Source organism: Bolinopsis microptera, chromosome 10 (genome assembly GCF_026151205.1).
Source record: "Bolinopsis microptera isolate Bmic1 chromosome 10, MBARI_Bmic_1.0, whole genome shotgun sequence".
In the NCBI taxonomy this organism is placed as follows: domain Eukaryota; kingdom Metazoa; phylum Ctenophora; class Tentaculata; order Lobata; family Bolinopsidae; genus Bolinopsis; species Bolinopsis microptera.
Window position 1 is genome coordinate 3,233,251 of NC_087081.1, and position 14,445 is coordinate 3,247,695.

A 14,445-nucleotide genomic window follows, 5' to 3' on the forward strand; every position below is an offset into this window, starting at 1 on the left:
CATCTGCAGGTGTCACTGATTGTAGTTTCGTAGCTTTTTATCTATAAATATTTATACATGGATCAGATATCAACAATTTTTTGGGAAAACATGTTCGGAAACATGACACACATTTATTGACACTAAACACTTAAATCTATTGATAACAACTGCGTTGACGATAGCGAGAAAACTATTGAGTGTTCATGTGTGCTGCACATCGTGATTAAAAATAAATATCCCTCCTATTTAGTTTGACACTTTTGACTGATATCCTGAGGGGACCTGAGTCCTGAATGAGCTATTTTACCCGGCTGCATAAGTGTACAATAAACAAACTGTGATACAATGGAAGTAGCAAATCAGCTCCAGGATAAAAAACACTGTCAAATATAGTGATAAACTGTGGATATTACTATTATCTTATTATAGTGGTAATCCTGCACTAAGCCAACCTCTTTAGTCTTTATCATTCAGGGACTCATCTTTGTACAAATAACCAGCTAAGAAGAGTTGTGCTTTGATCAAGAGCGACATGATAATGATATTATCATTGATAACATGGCCTTGACACCTATGATGCTTCGAGCTGAGCCTTCTAAACACTAACTCATACCTGTATACGCTTTAAATAAGCTAACAGATGCTGGTCAATATCTGTACGCTATAACCAGCTTTTACAGGCTGTTTCACTCATTGGCGTGTAGCCAAATTGTAATTTATTGGTCGTACGCCACGGATTGAAACCTTTGAAGCTAATTGGGTGGTCCTGGCCGGCCAGAATCATACAAACTTACAATTATAAAGGAACCAAACAAATCGACCGTTAGTATAATATCGAGTCAAACTGGATAATGGATACCAGAAGTCAAACTTTATGCAGAGTTCACTGTTCCCTTCATGCACTTAGTGACGAAAATGCCTAGTACCTAGACGTCCCTCCTGGTAAAATACTGGTGCTCTGAAACAAGCATTAAATAAGTTTATAAAATAGTATTATAAATGCTTTGGCCATAGTCCAAGAATATCGACACAGCTCTGAGTTTTTTGTAATTAAACTGTAGCTTCTCTCGGTAATGTCCTCATTATATGCAAGTTAAAACTATTAATTGAATAATTAGCTATAATGAATTCCCGTTTCGCTTTACTACTTTCATAAAATTTTAAGTTTTGAAATTTTCAAGACAAAGTGAAACAGAGATCTGCCCTTTTTAAAATGATGTATAATATAATATTATATAATTAATAATAATGTTTTCAACCGTTTCATCTTTATTGATACTAAAATTGATCCCCTTATTAAGAAAATAATGATTCATAGATATATCGAAGAGGATTCACGAAATGTTTCATGTTAATTAACTAATGAATGTGCAAGCCCACATCCTCTGGACACTGGCAAGCAAATGGGCGCATGGTCTCCATGTTGTCAATGTGAGAGTCATCGAATTCTCCCCATCGGGAGAATGAAAGAGCATCCTGTCCGCCCTTTTTCCGCAATTTTCTGCTCCCATTATCGTTTCCCTTCTTCTCATGCCAGGGGAATACCCAATCACTACCCTTTTCAGGTAGCACGAGTTCTCCATCCGTCCATACCCAAGTACCCTCTTCTCCTGCATCACTTCCTCCTACCCAAAGCCAGTTTGTGTCGACCCATTCGTTATCTTCCGTTAGTTCCTCGACCGGGCCGAGGAAATGAACCATGGCTGCCAAGATCTCCTCAACCTCTTCGTTGCTGCGGATTTTAGCAAGATGAAGTCCTGCTTCTTCGCATGCCTCTTTAGCATCTACCCATTTCAACTGTTCTTTGGACAGGACATATTTGCCCTGGTAGTCACAGGCGTAGGGATGTTCCAGTTGTTTGAATGTGTCGTCCCACAAACCATCGTGGTTGATCCTCATCTGGTTCTGGTAACATCTGGGTTTTTCATCGCACTTCTTATCTGATGATGACTTCTTGCCATATTTCAAAGAATATTGGTCTGGCTGTGCTTTCTTACGGTTATCAAAGTTGAACCACCTTTGGAAGTCAAGTGGATGTGATCCGTCTGCCCATTCCCAATCCAAGGGATCGTAGTCTCCTCGCTTCAGCCCAACGACGTCGTTGTTCTTTGTCTTTCTGAGACCAGACCACACCCACTTTTTGCTGGTCCAAGGTGATTTGTCGTCTTGATCTACAATCGGGTAAGCTTTTTCTAGAAGCGCCATCAGATCATGGTTCTTTTCCTCGTCATCAACTGTAGCCAGCCTTCCTTCTTCGCCTAATCCGGCACCAAGGTTGAATTTCTTGCAGTTAGCGCTCGCTTCTTCGTACTGCACCAGCTCAGTGAACAGGACAATGTTGCAGGTAGCGTACGCTTTGTCTCCGAGCCCCAGGAGTTTATTCAGCCCGGTTATCTGTTTGTGGTCGATTGATGCACTAGCACAACAAACTATTGTCAACAGGAGGATTACTTGACGATCCATTTTCAGACTATCGGATGAGTTTCAGAAAATGGGGATTAACAGGTTGAGAGGTCCGGGGCACTCTCTTAAGTAGTAGGAAACAGCACTGGATTTAAACAAAGCTGGTTTATTGTTAATCGTTTGGACAATATATTGAAGTTTTAATACTGATTTATATAATTACAATGATAATACTCAAATTTAATTAGTATCAGGATAATAATAAAATGATCTCAAGTGCTATGAGGTTAGTTTTCTAATTGTTCCATGTGCGTTATTGTGCGTATTTACCTAATACCAACCGTACCAATTTACCAATGATACTAGTTAAATACAATGAAAATGGTCGATTGAATTTAAACATAAATTTAATCTGATAAAAGTTGCGACTTGAGAAAGATTCCATGCTGTTCACAATCAAAACTAATTCTAAACGGTACAATATTTATGATACATAGGTAGAATTTATCAAATTTACAATGAGATATTTTGGTGAGAATGAAATGGATAATGACCAAGCTCCTATATCATTAAGATTTAAGATACTGGGAATTTGTGCCCGATGTGGCCAAATTTCAAATCGTTCGCGCTGCGATGTTTAATTTCGTTAGGTGATGGAGCTACTAATAAGTAATTCCTCAAATTTACCTGATATATTATGTACAATGAAAATAATATTTTGATGTTGAAAATTTAATCCAATTTGAATACTGAAACCACTGGTAATATTTTATAGTCAGGATGACGAATAAAATAAAAATCATGAAACTAAATATTCAACCAAAATGTACGATATTTTGAAAAAAAGTTTGCAATAAATTCGGTTTTAATTAATTTGGTTTAGAAATTTGTCTTTCAAGATTTTATTTAATATGTTTTGATTTTTTGAGACGAATTTGTTACGCATTGAGGTACAACTTTGAGGCACCTGGGAAAAAGTTTGAGGCACTGAGGCACTAATTGACTCACTTGAGGTACCAATCCGCATCACTTGAGGCACCACTTTGAGGCACTTGGGAAAACATTCTGGGGTATTTAGTAAGGGGAAAAGTGGTCGATTTAAGGGTTCCGTTGGATTTGAATGTTCACAAGGATTTCTCAACGGAATATGGTAGTTAGGACCCCTACAAACATAATTAGACTTGTCACCAATTTTGTATCTCACGGAAACACCTCTTTTTACCACTTTTTACCACCTTCTTACCACCTTTCTGGTTTGCCAACTATCTTTAGTTGTGAACGTCGTAGAAGGTTGCAAATTAATCGAGGATGTTCATCTCATCAAAGAGAAAAACTTTTTACGTTGGATAATCAGCTAATTGGATAATTACCAATTAGCTAATTACCAAAAAAAGTGAAACTTTTTTATTGGCTCAAAATGATTGAAATCGTTCGTAACACGGAGAAATGTAGTTTTTAGAAAAACTTCAAAAATTGTTCACTTAAAAATTTTTTTCGAGACTTGAAAAAAATTTCGAAAATTTGAAAAAAAAAATTTCCGCCAAAAGTGATCGAATTGCATGAAACGTGGATAAAAATGCTTTGCAGAAAAACTTCGAAGATTTTTAGATTGGGGAATACTAAAATCATCAATATTTGAAGTTGGAGTTCAGTAAATCTCGACATATTTTATTAATTAGGAATAGCTTAGCGGAAAGGGCTGAACCTGAAAAAGGTTAACCACACAATATTAGAGTTTCATAACTAATTACAATTCAGCGTTATCAAATTCCACATAAATAAACAGCACAAAAGGACCATTTAAGATCGAACCGATTTTACCTGCTGTACTATCATTTTATTGATTTCAATGATCAAAACCTCTGTACCGTCAATCTTGCCAATCTATACCGGGTATCTGAATGTACCGGACCTCTTATTTACCTCTATAATTAGACCCAGTTGTGCAAGAAATGCGATTTCTCACAGGAGTTTCTTTTAGTTTTAACTGTGCACTTTTTGTCACTCTCGCAAGAGGCCCGGTATTATAGGGGGTATAGGAAGCGAGTGTAAATATACCTTCCATCATCCACTGTGGCTTTATTGTATTGTGAATGCGCATGCCGCTTCGTTTGTTATGCCAGATACCTCAAATAACCCCCATATCTCATTGCCAGGGTCGGGATAGAGCTGGAGATAGCATCGAGAGGTTGCTAGAAATAGCTAGATTTAGAGTAAACTGGTGGTAGCTGGGTGGTGCTAGCATGGATGTAGCAGAACGTAGCTACACGGGGTTTCATTGGAGTTGGTTATTTTAATGGCCAAAGAGTGCCGGAACTAAAGTTACTTAAGATTGCAGTTGAGGGGCAGTGTAAACCACGGTGGAGTCACTGAGTCAGGGACACAGAGCTACAGTGCAGGAGTACTGCAAAAGAACAGTGCAAGTGATACAGTCTGCAACAGTAAAACGCCGACAAAGCTAGACTTAGAGTGAACTGATGGAAGCTGGGTGGTGCTAAAATGGAGGTAGCAGAACGTACTACATGATGAAAACAGGAAAACTAAGGCTGGTTGAGACCTAAAAAGTAAAAAGATGTGAATATGACCTGATAGATCCAGTGAAGAGCGAGTAGCGAAGAGTTTGATCACTAACCTAAAGCTCTAAAGAAGAAGAGGGCTAAAGAGACTCACTTCGATCAATAAATCCGGTACGGCAAGGTCTGTAGCCTTGATAAGAAGATACCATGAAGTAATTCATGCGGAAAAGTCGATTTATATAAAGGGTTTCGTTGTATCTAAAAAGGTTGGGTCAGTCTCTCTGTTTTCATCAGATTCTGATGAAAGGCTGTTAAGCTCAGGACGGTGATCTTAATAGGTCGGATAGCTGTACCTGGTTGCTTCCAGCCCACCCTTGTCGCTTGGGTATAAGTTCTCACCCCACCTCTTCCAAAAATACCTGAGCAGGAAACCCTCCTTCCTCCTCTTCTTTCAAACACAATCAGGTTCCTGCTCCTCTCCTCCTCTGCAGCCACAATCTTACTCATTCGGCGTTCTGTTGCAGACTGTATCACTTGCACTGTTCTTTTGCAGTACTCCTGCACTGTAGCTCTGTGTCCCTGACTCAGTGACTCCACCGTGGTTTACACTGCCCCTCAACTGCAATCTTAAGTAACTTTAGTTCCGGCACTCTTTGGCCATTAAAATAACCAACTCCAATGAAACCCCGTGTAGCTACGTTCTGCTACATCCATGCTAGCACCACCCAGCTACCACAAGTTTACTCTAAATCTAGCTATTTCTAGCAACCTCTCGATGCTATCTTCAGCTCTATCCCGACCCTGGCAATGATTTTTTTTCAAATTTTCGAAATTTTTTTCCAAGTCTCGAAAAAATTTTTAAGTGAACAATTTTTGAAGTTTTTCTAAAAACTACATTTCTCCGTGTTACAAACGATTTCAATCATTTTGAGCCAATAAAAAAGTTTCACTTTTTTTGGTAATTAGCTAATTGGTAATTATCCAATTAGCTGATTATCCAACGTAAAAAGTTTTTCTCTTTGATGAGATGAACATCCTCGATTAATTTGCAACCTTCTACGACGTTCACAACTAAAGATAGTTGGCAAACCAGAAAGGTGGTAAGAAGGTGGTAAAAAGTGGTAAAAAGAGGTGTTTCCGTGAGATACAAAATTGGTGACAGGTCTAATTATGTTCGTAGGGGTCCTAACTACCATATTCCGTTGAGAAATCCTTGTGAACATTCAAATCCAACGGAATGCCACTTTTCCCCTTACTATTTTTAATAATTTCCCTTAGATTTTTTTTCCCTATGTTTTCAAGCTAATTAAATTCGATTGTTAAATTGTACGCTCCCACTAAATTGCTCGCCCACATTTCAAGAAAATTCTCGTGAAAAGGCCCTGAGGGTACAAAAGTAATTTTAATCGGTGTATTTTGGACCCCGATTCCGAATCACCCCCCATGATGTAGGGTAAAAATGCTTCCCTGGCCTGGAGAGTTATGGTCACATGACTGGCTACTAGGCTAGTAGTACTAGTAGTAAAACACGAATTTTATTGTTTAGGGCTCGGGTTAGGGTTAGGGTTGTGGTTAGGGTTATGGATAGCTTTGGAGTTATGGTCAGGGTTGGGATTAGGGTTTATGTAAAACCGTTTTGTTCGGCTGCAAAACCATAAAAACCAAAGTCACGTGATAATTAGTAAGAGCCAAAATTCTAACTTGGTAAAAATTCAATCAAACTAATTGATTTTAGTATGAATATATTTTGCATCTTTAACAGCGGTGAGGTCATACTCATAACAAGCAATCTGCAATACACAGTCAAATTTTGATAAGCCAAAAATTAAAAAAAAATGTATGGTAAATAAATCATTTCGTTCTTGAATCGTAGTAAAAAATCTTTTACAGTCCAATTGCCAATATGCAAGTGGTTTGCAGTTTTCAGAAATTTAACAAAATGCCAACTGTTCTGATTAATATTCGCATTTTATAAATTAGTGGTATATAAGTTTTTAGTAGTACTGGTTATAGTGGTATGCTGCGTTGAGTGCCAGACTTTGGACGCTGCACTGTTTTATAAATTAATGGTATTTAAGTTTATAGTATATGGTACTTTAATATCACTGACATGAGACATCTCCGTGAACAGGTAACCTTGGTAAAAACTTTTACCGATTTAATCAATCGGACATTATAAATTGTGATATACCGCGCCGTAACAAGCTGGTAGTGGTAACCTTTAGTTTTATGAGTTATATAACCTGTCAAGGAATTTAACTACAACCCGTTTACTGCACCTCAACAGAATCATGAAACTAATTATATTCAACCAAAAATGTACAATATTTTCTTTAAGATTGAAAAAACAATTTTGGATAACAAAGTTAATATAACATGTTTCAAACAAAAACGCTAGATCTCACCGCCATCTAAAACAAATCAAGTCCAAAAACGCTCGTACACGTTCCAACGACTCAACACACTAGACTACGAACTTATACAACACATTAAGTCTAAGACGCACCAGCAGAAGCACTCCCAGACTGGATATCACAGTTACAGTGGGCAGCTCGCTCTGAACCGTCAGAGATAGAGCTGAGATAACAGTTCCAGTCATTAAGGAAACGTTCACCACGATGTTATAAATTTATTGCATCGTATAACTGAACTTAATCGCTGTTTAATATCACCGACATCTCCGTAAACAGGTAACCATGGTTATCTGTTATTTATTGCAATAATGACGTAGCGCTGTCGGCAGTGCGCGCTGATCAGGTACATTGGTACAAGCAATTTAGATCGACTGACGATAAAACTGTTTACGATTATATGCCATTTGACCTTGACAGTTGAGGCACTGAGGTAAAAACTTTTACCGATTTAATCAATCGGACATTATAAATTGTGATATACCGCGCCGTAACAAGCTGGTAGTGGTAACCTTTACTCATTTAGTTTTATGAGTTATATAACCTGTCAAGGAATTTAACTACAACCCGTTTACTACACCTCAAACCATCCAGAGCTTACCCACGTCTTCCCATCGCCTGGAGACTCCAACATCCACAACTGCATGGTGCTCGTCCTCATCTTCCTGCCAGACAGTGGATAACTTCCAAATTTAACAACAGAACTATTGGTGAAGGACTAGTTGTACCTTGGCCACCTCGTAGTTCTGACATGACACCTCCAGACTTCTTCTTCTGGGGATGGCTTAAGTATCAAATTTACAAGGAGGGTCCTGCTCATGACATCTTTGAACTGAAAAGACGTATTCATATTGTAGACTGCTGTAGAGATGTTCCAGTAAAGTTCCACGCTAGGCCCTAGGGCTTGCCGATCAGTAAAACGGCGCTGCAAGTTGGTCGTAGAGAAGAACGGAGGTCATATTGATAATTTTCTGTAGATTTATTGTTCATGTTTTTTATGATTGTGTGCATATTTTGAATAAATTTATCCTTTTGCAACAGTTATGTTTCACTATTCATTTTCCGCTAAGAATTCTTTAATAATTCCTAAGGCTCAGGTAGCATGCTTAAAGCATGGCATGTGGGGTAGGTACGCGATATCAGATTTACACAGTGGGAATTTTAAGGGTAGCCCAATTAAGGTGTCGTGTAACATGCTAATAAGATAAACTAAATGCTTAAGGGGAGATACACCAACAACGTTTTTGCTCCGAACATCGATTTTATTTGATATTATGGTTAAATAGACAAAAAGAATAAGATTGCACACCTTCAAAATTTTCTAAAAATATTCCCTCATCGAGAAAAAAAATATTTTTCTTTTTCGAAAATTTTTAAAATTTGGAGAAGTCTATCACTGTAATACCGATAGTTCAGTCATTTTCAAAGTTTTTTGGCTGATTTTTTTACTGAACATTACTTACACTCCGTACAAGACAACCCTTTAAAGGATTATATAATTGAACAATAAATGACCAAGTTACAGACCGAACAAGGTGAAAAAAGAAAAAGTGGGATTTTTGCCTACCACCAAAATTGTACATTTTACCACTCGCCCAGGTCATCAGATATCGCTTCAAAAATTCTTGTGAGTGTAGCTGATGATCATATCAAACTTTTTGGAACAGGATTTCTCTCAGTTTTGAGTTTTAAGGTATGAAATGTGGCCTCAAACGACTTAGTAAAATTCATCGTATAAAACACAGCGGAGCTATTAAGGCCAACATATGCCCAATGACTTTTGGCCCACCCTGTATTATATATGTATATACCTATAAATAGTTGTTGTTTGGTTTCCCAAAGAGAGTGCTCGACTGTAGTTAAGCAGGAGCATTATAATTCGAACAATTGAAACAAATCAAATACCAATCATCAGTGATGATTGGTATTGTTTTTATACATATCATGAAACGGATCGTTTGCCCGCCAATTTGATTTGTTTCAATTGTTCGAATTATGTATATACCTATATATATATTGCCTCGCTTTATATATAGTAAGATGATGATTTATGTGAACACAAAAACGAAACATATCGAAACTCGAAAGCGGCCGTCCATCAAAATAATTACTTTTTAATTGAGTGAACTGTTAAAATAATTAACATCTTCGGGCAAGATTGGCATTTTTTATTGTATGACGAACAATGCAATTTGCTTTCTAATCTTTTCGACGATCCTTGACCTAATCTCGATTCTCAACATGCGCGCTTGTTTCACATCTGAATTAACTTTAAGTTTTTTTTTTCACAAAATGCTCATACTCAATTACTAACAAAGGTACAGATTTCGATTTTACAGATATTGATTTCGGGTGTGAAGTGTACTTCATCCCAGTAACAACCAACTTAGTGGCGTTTTACGAGAAAACTGCAAGTTTCCAGGCAAGTGATGATATTATGACAGGCAAGAAGTTATTATAACATTATTATAACACTGTTATAGCTATGAAAGTTTGAGTTTATCATGTTAATTTATCTGGAAAAGTGCGTTATGAAAATCTCAAACCAAGTCAGTTTGTATTTTAAATATATGAGCGTAAAATAGTCATTAAAAGGTATAAAAACCTGAACAATGCATTATTCCAATCTTCATTGATGGTATTATATAATTCTTGTTTTTACGTTTAATTTTAACCCCTCACTATACAGGTTACTGTGTATCTGCTGCCAGAGATGGTATTAATTCTTGTTTTTAAGTTTAAGTTTAACCCCTCACTATACAGGTTACTGTGGTATTAATTCCTGTTTTTAAGTTTAAGTTTAACCCCTCACTATAAAGGTTACTGTGTATCCGCTGCCAGAGATGGTATTAATTCCTGTTTTTAAGTTTAATTTTAACCCCTCACTATACAGGTGACTGTGTATCCGCTGCCAGAGATGGTATTAATTCCTGTTTTTAAGTTTAATTTTAACCCCTCACTATGCAGGTTACTGTGTATCCGCTGCCAGAGATGGTATTAATTCCTGTTTTTAAGTTTAATTTTAACCCCTCACTATGCAGGTTACTGTGTATCCGCTGCCAGAGATGGTATTAATTCCTGTTTTTAAGTTTAATTTTAACCCCTCACTATACAGGTTACTGTGTATCCGCTGCCAGAGATGGTATTAATTCCTGTTTTTAAGTTTAAGTTTAACCCCTCACTATACAGGTTACTGTGGTATTAATTCCTGTTTTTAAGTTTAATTTTAACCCCTCACTATACAGGTTACTGTGTATCCGCTGCCAGAGATGGTATTAATTCCTGTTTTTAAGTTTAAGTTTAACCCCTCACTATACAGTTTACTGTGTATCCGCTGCCAGAGATGGTATTAATTCCTGTTTTTAAGTTTAAGTTTAACCCCTCACTATACAGGTTACTGTGGTATTAATTCCCGTTTTTAAGTTTAAATTTAACCCCTCACTATACAGGTGACTGTGTATCCGCTGCCAGAGATGGTATTAATTCCTGTTTTTAAGTTTAAGTTTAATCCCTCACTATACAGGTTACTGTGGTAAGAATTCCTGTTTTTAAGTTTAAGTTTAACCCCTCACTATATGAGTATACAGGTTACTGTGTACCCGCTGCCCGAGAACTGTGCAAACATAGACCGGAACAATATAACTTGGGTCAAACTTGATGGCTCTCTACCGATAAGCAGGTTAACAAATTCAATTGTGAAGTAATAAAATATTAATTAAGTGTTATTTACTAGAAATATTAAGTTGTGGGGTATTCGAATTACAGCTGCAGACTGCAATGAAATCCAGCACATATTTGGAATGATTAAAGGAGGGGAAATTCAAATTTATGACACAGCCACACAGGGTGTTTCACAAAAAGTGTCTAGTTTTTGATTTATTTTAAAATTTGCTACAAAAGATTAAAGAAGTAACTATTTATATTTTGGTTATAAACGGAATGAAATAAAACAAAACAATAATATGTGACTCAATAATTAATTATCTGCTCAACCCATCGTCCTTTATGGAGAGGATATTATTTTGATACCGGGAATTAAACATGAAATGACCAAGGAGAACACTAACGAACTCGTCTTGGTAATACAGCAATTCATTTAAAAAAGACAAGTAAAAAAGAATGGAGGCTGTGCAAAGGTAAGGCGGGAGGGTTATTTAAAACAGTTACATCACCGTACGTTAACAAAGTGGTATTTCACAGAATAGAAATGAGCTACGATCAGGAGGACACTTTAGCTACACTTAAAATGAGAGCCCTTGAAGAATCTGACTTGGGAGTTTACAGGTATGACATAATTAATTGTATTGGTATATGAAACTATAAAAATGCCGGTTTAAAAAAACCCGAATAGGAACTATTCGGGTAAAGTTGAAGATTGTTTTGGGTTGAGTTATTTGACATTTGTTATTGTTTTATTGTCCCATGGTCTCACAAATATGGCAATGAGTATCCCAGCTGCATATAATGCAGTGTACTAATAGCAGCAGATATGAGATAACAACACGATTGCTTACTGCTTTACTGATAGGCGTGCAAGAAATTCCTGAGCTGAGTAGGGCCGGTAGCTCAATTGGTAGAGCACCAGGCATGTTACTCGGAGGTTGGCGGATCATACCCGCCCTGGCCCTATGCCGGCCCATGATTTTCCGAATAACTTACCAGTGGAAATCTAGTCGATTCAAATATCTGCTTGCTTGGTACTCATGGTCGATACAATCACAGCCCAACTAAATTCTTGATCAGACTGATTCACCTACATGTGCATACGTCATCTGGGAGCCGTCAGTTGAGCTTGCTCTCTGACTCGTGGGTTGAAAACATCGTGTACAGTACTTCGTGAGTAGTACAGTACTTCACAACGATAATCCGCCTTACGAATTACTGCACGCCTTGGTTAGAACAATGGGACAGATTTACCGGCTTGTTTAATAAATAATCATCAAACATTCATCAAATCAGAAGTTTTAAAAGTTAAACTTGTTATACAGGTGCGAGGTAAACTACAAAGGAACCCTTTACTCGAGTGAAAACATCGCCCTGGATCTCCGAAGTAAGTTTTGAATAAACTTGGCTTGTGTACATAATATTAGGCCTTTTTTAAAAGGCTATTGACGTTTAAAAAAAGGACGTTCATGCTTTCATTTATTATTTCCTGTTATTTGCACTTCGTTACTAGTGAGCATTATAAACTTTTCCAATATTTATTTTTAATTTCGAAGCATGAAGCGCATGAAGAATATTACTTCTATTCCTAATTATTATAATCTACATGTTATATCCAGCCGATGCTGAAGTAAGAGCTCAACCTTATAACCTGTACAGCTTTATTAAAAAAACGTAGTTTACAAATCAACATACAGAGATATAGATTACTGACGTTAAACTAACCAATGATCGCGTCGTATCATGTTCAGAAAGGTAAAATGAGCTATTGAGAATGATATGAACTATTTAATTTAATTCATCCGTCAAAGATTTGATTGGACTGTCAGATTGTGTCTTAAATCTGATAGATGCATTAAAAATGCCATTATAGTCTGCATGAAATGCAAGTTAAAGTAAATCTGTAAATGACCTGACTATTATTCGTCTGGAGCTATAAGATTCAGATGCTTTAAAATGTACGGAAACGCAAATTCCTGAGTTGGGACTATTTCGACCAGTATAACTGGGAAGGATTCTGGTATCCAAACATGTCGAGATGAGTAACCAAAGTCCCAATATGAGTTGTGTCTCATAAAAAAACGGTTTGTCTCGCATATATAAATAAATGCGAATATTTGAGATTTGGGTTGATATCACGATTTAAAACCCAACAAGTGATATACTGAAACTCAATGCGTGGGAGAAGGAATGGCTCCTAAGATTCAATGTGAAGGATGGCAAGTGTAAGGTACTACATATTGGGCGTAACAATCCAATGCACGAGTACTTCATGAATGGGGAACGCCTCCCCCAAGTGAAGGCAGAAAAGGATCTTGGAGTTCTAACTACCAGAAACCTGGACTGGAGTGATCATATAGATAAGTCCGTGAAAAAAGCCAAGTCTGTTATAGGCTGGATCAAACGAAGTTTGATCTGCCGTAACAAATTTGTTATGCTAAATGTCTACAGAACTCTAGTTCGACCTCACATCGAATACGCTGTGCAAGTGTGGAATCTACCAGCAGAGCACGGAAACTGGAGGACTATTAAGAAGATAGAAGACGTTCAGAGAGAATTTACACGAATAATCGACGGGATTGGTATCCTACCATACGATGAGAGACTGAGAATCCTCCAGTTAACAACACTACTGGAGCGCCGTATGAGGGGTGATCTTATTGAAACCTTTAAAATAACGACGGGTAAAGTGGACTATGGACAAGATCTTTTCAGGATATCACGTAGCGGTACCAAGATCCTAAAAGATAAAAGAGGAAATCAGGTCCTCAGTAACCGTGTTGCCAATTACTGGAACAAAGTACCAAGTTCGGTTAAAGAAGCCAGTTCAGTAGACGCATTCAAAGCTCGACTTCAATGTTATAAAAATGAACTGATAGCGAGTGGAGCATCGTCAAAGGGTCACTTCTGGGATCTCAGCGAAACCTTGATGTCAAAAATAAATACATGTGAGCATGATTCATATGCACATTTCATGTCTAATAACCCATTGATTGCTAAATACCGAGGAATCAATGTTTCTTGATTGTTAAATTCAGAACTACATGTTAACGTCCTTAAAATAATTAATCATTAAATGTTCCGGATAGGAACATTTTTCTTTTTGATAATATTGTGCGAACTGCAATAGCGTAGAGTGCAGTTGGGTTTCAAGTTTTGTCGAGATGGCCATGTGGCCATACACAGTGGCTGCGCTGCAACTAGCGCACAAATTTGGCGCCCCGCCGTCAGTCGAACTAAGTAGACCTTACGTCGATTTATCGTTAACAACGCATGATTTTGCCATTTGCACAAATATTGTAAAAATGCGCGGTCGAGCCGCGCACAGTCAACACAATTTTTGATGAAACAGCTACAAGCTAGAGCCAATATACTCTGCAAGCTTTTCAGTCAGCCTCTTCCACATACCAGGCAGCATTAATTTGCATTACCTCTTCCACAAGTACTCCACTCAAAAATTAGATTTCTAG

The 14,445-nt window shown here is 37.4% G+C and overlaps 2 protein-coding genes across 2 annotated transcripts in view; one reads left to right on the top strand and one right to left on the bottom strand.

Annotated features, from left to right (window-relative positions):
- The window catches only part of LOC134821802 (hemicentin-1-like), an 88,789-nt gene that overhangs the window by 19,399 nt on the left and 54,945 nt on the right, over nucleotides 1–14,445 (top strand). Inside the window, exons 2-5 of the mRNA XM_063832584.1 lie at nucleotides 9,652–9,734; nucleotides 10,900–10,991; nucleotides 11,513–11,596; nucleotides 12,301–12,362. Coding sequence (XP_063688654.1) covers nucleotides 9,652–9,734; nucleotides 10,900–10,991; nucleotides 11,513–11,596; nucleotides 12,301–12,362 — 321 coding nt within the window. The remainder of the gene's footprint in view (nucleotides 1–9,651; nucleotides 9,735–10,899; nucleotides 10,992–11,512; nucleotides 11,597–12,300; nucleotides 12,363–14,445) is intronic.
- LOC134821842 (uncharacterized) lies at nucleotides 1,183–2,496 on the bottom strand. Its single transcript, XM_063832653.1, has one exon. The coding sequence runs from the start codon at nucleotides 2,443–2,445 to the stop codon at nucleotides 1,342–1,344; it is 1,104 nt and encodes a 367-aa protein (XP_063688723.1). The 5' UTR covers nucleotides 2,446–2,496; the 3' UTR covers nucleotides 1,183–1,341.

Coding starts and splice junctions, on each gene's coding strand:
- LOC134821842 (XM_063832653.1), bottom strand. CDS start 2,445: ATGGATCGTCAAGTAATCCTCCTGTTGACAATAGTTTGTTGTGCTAGT.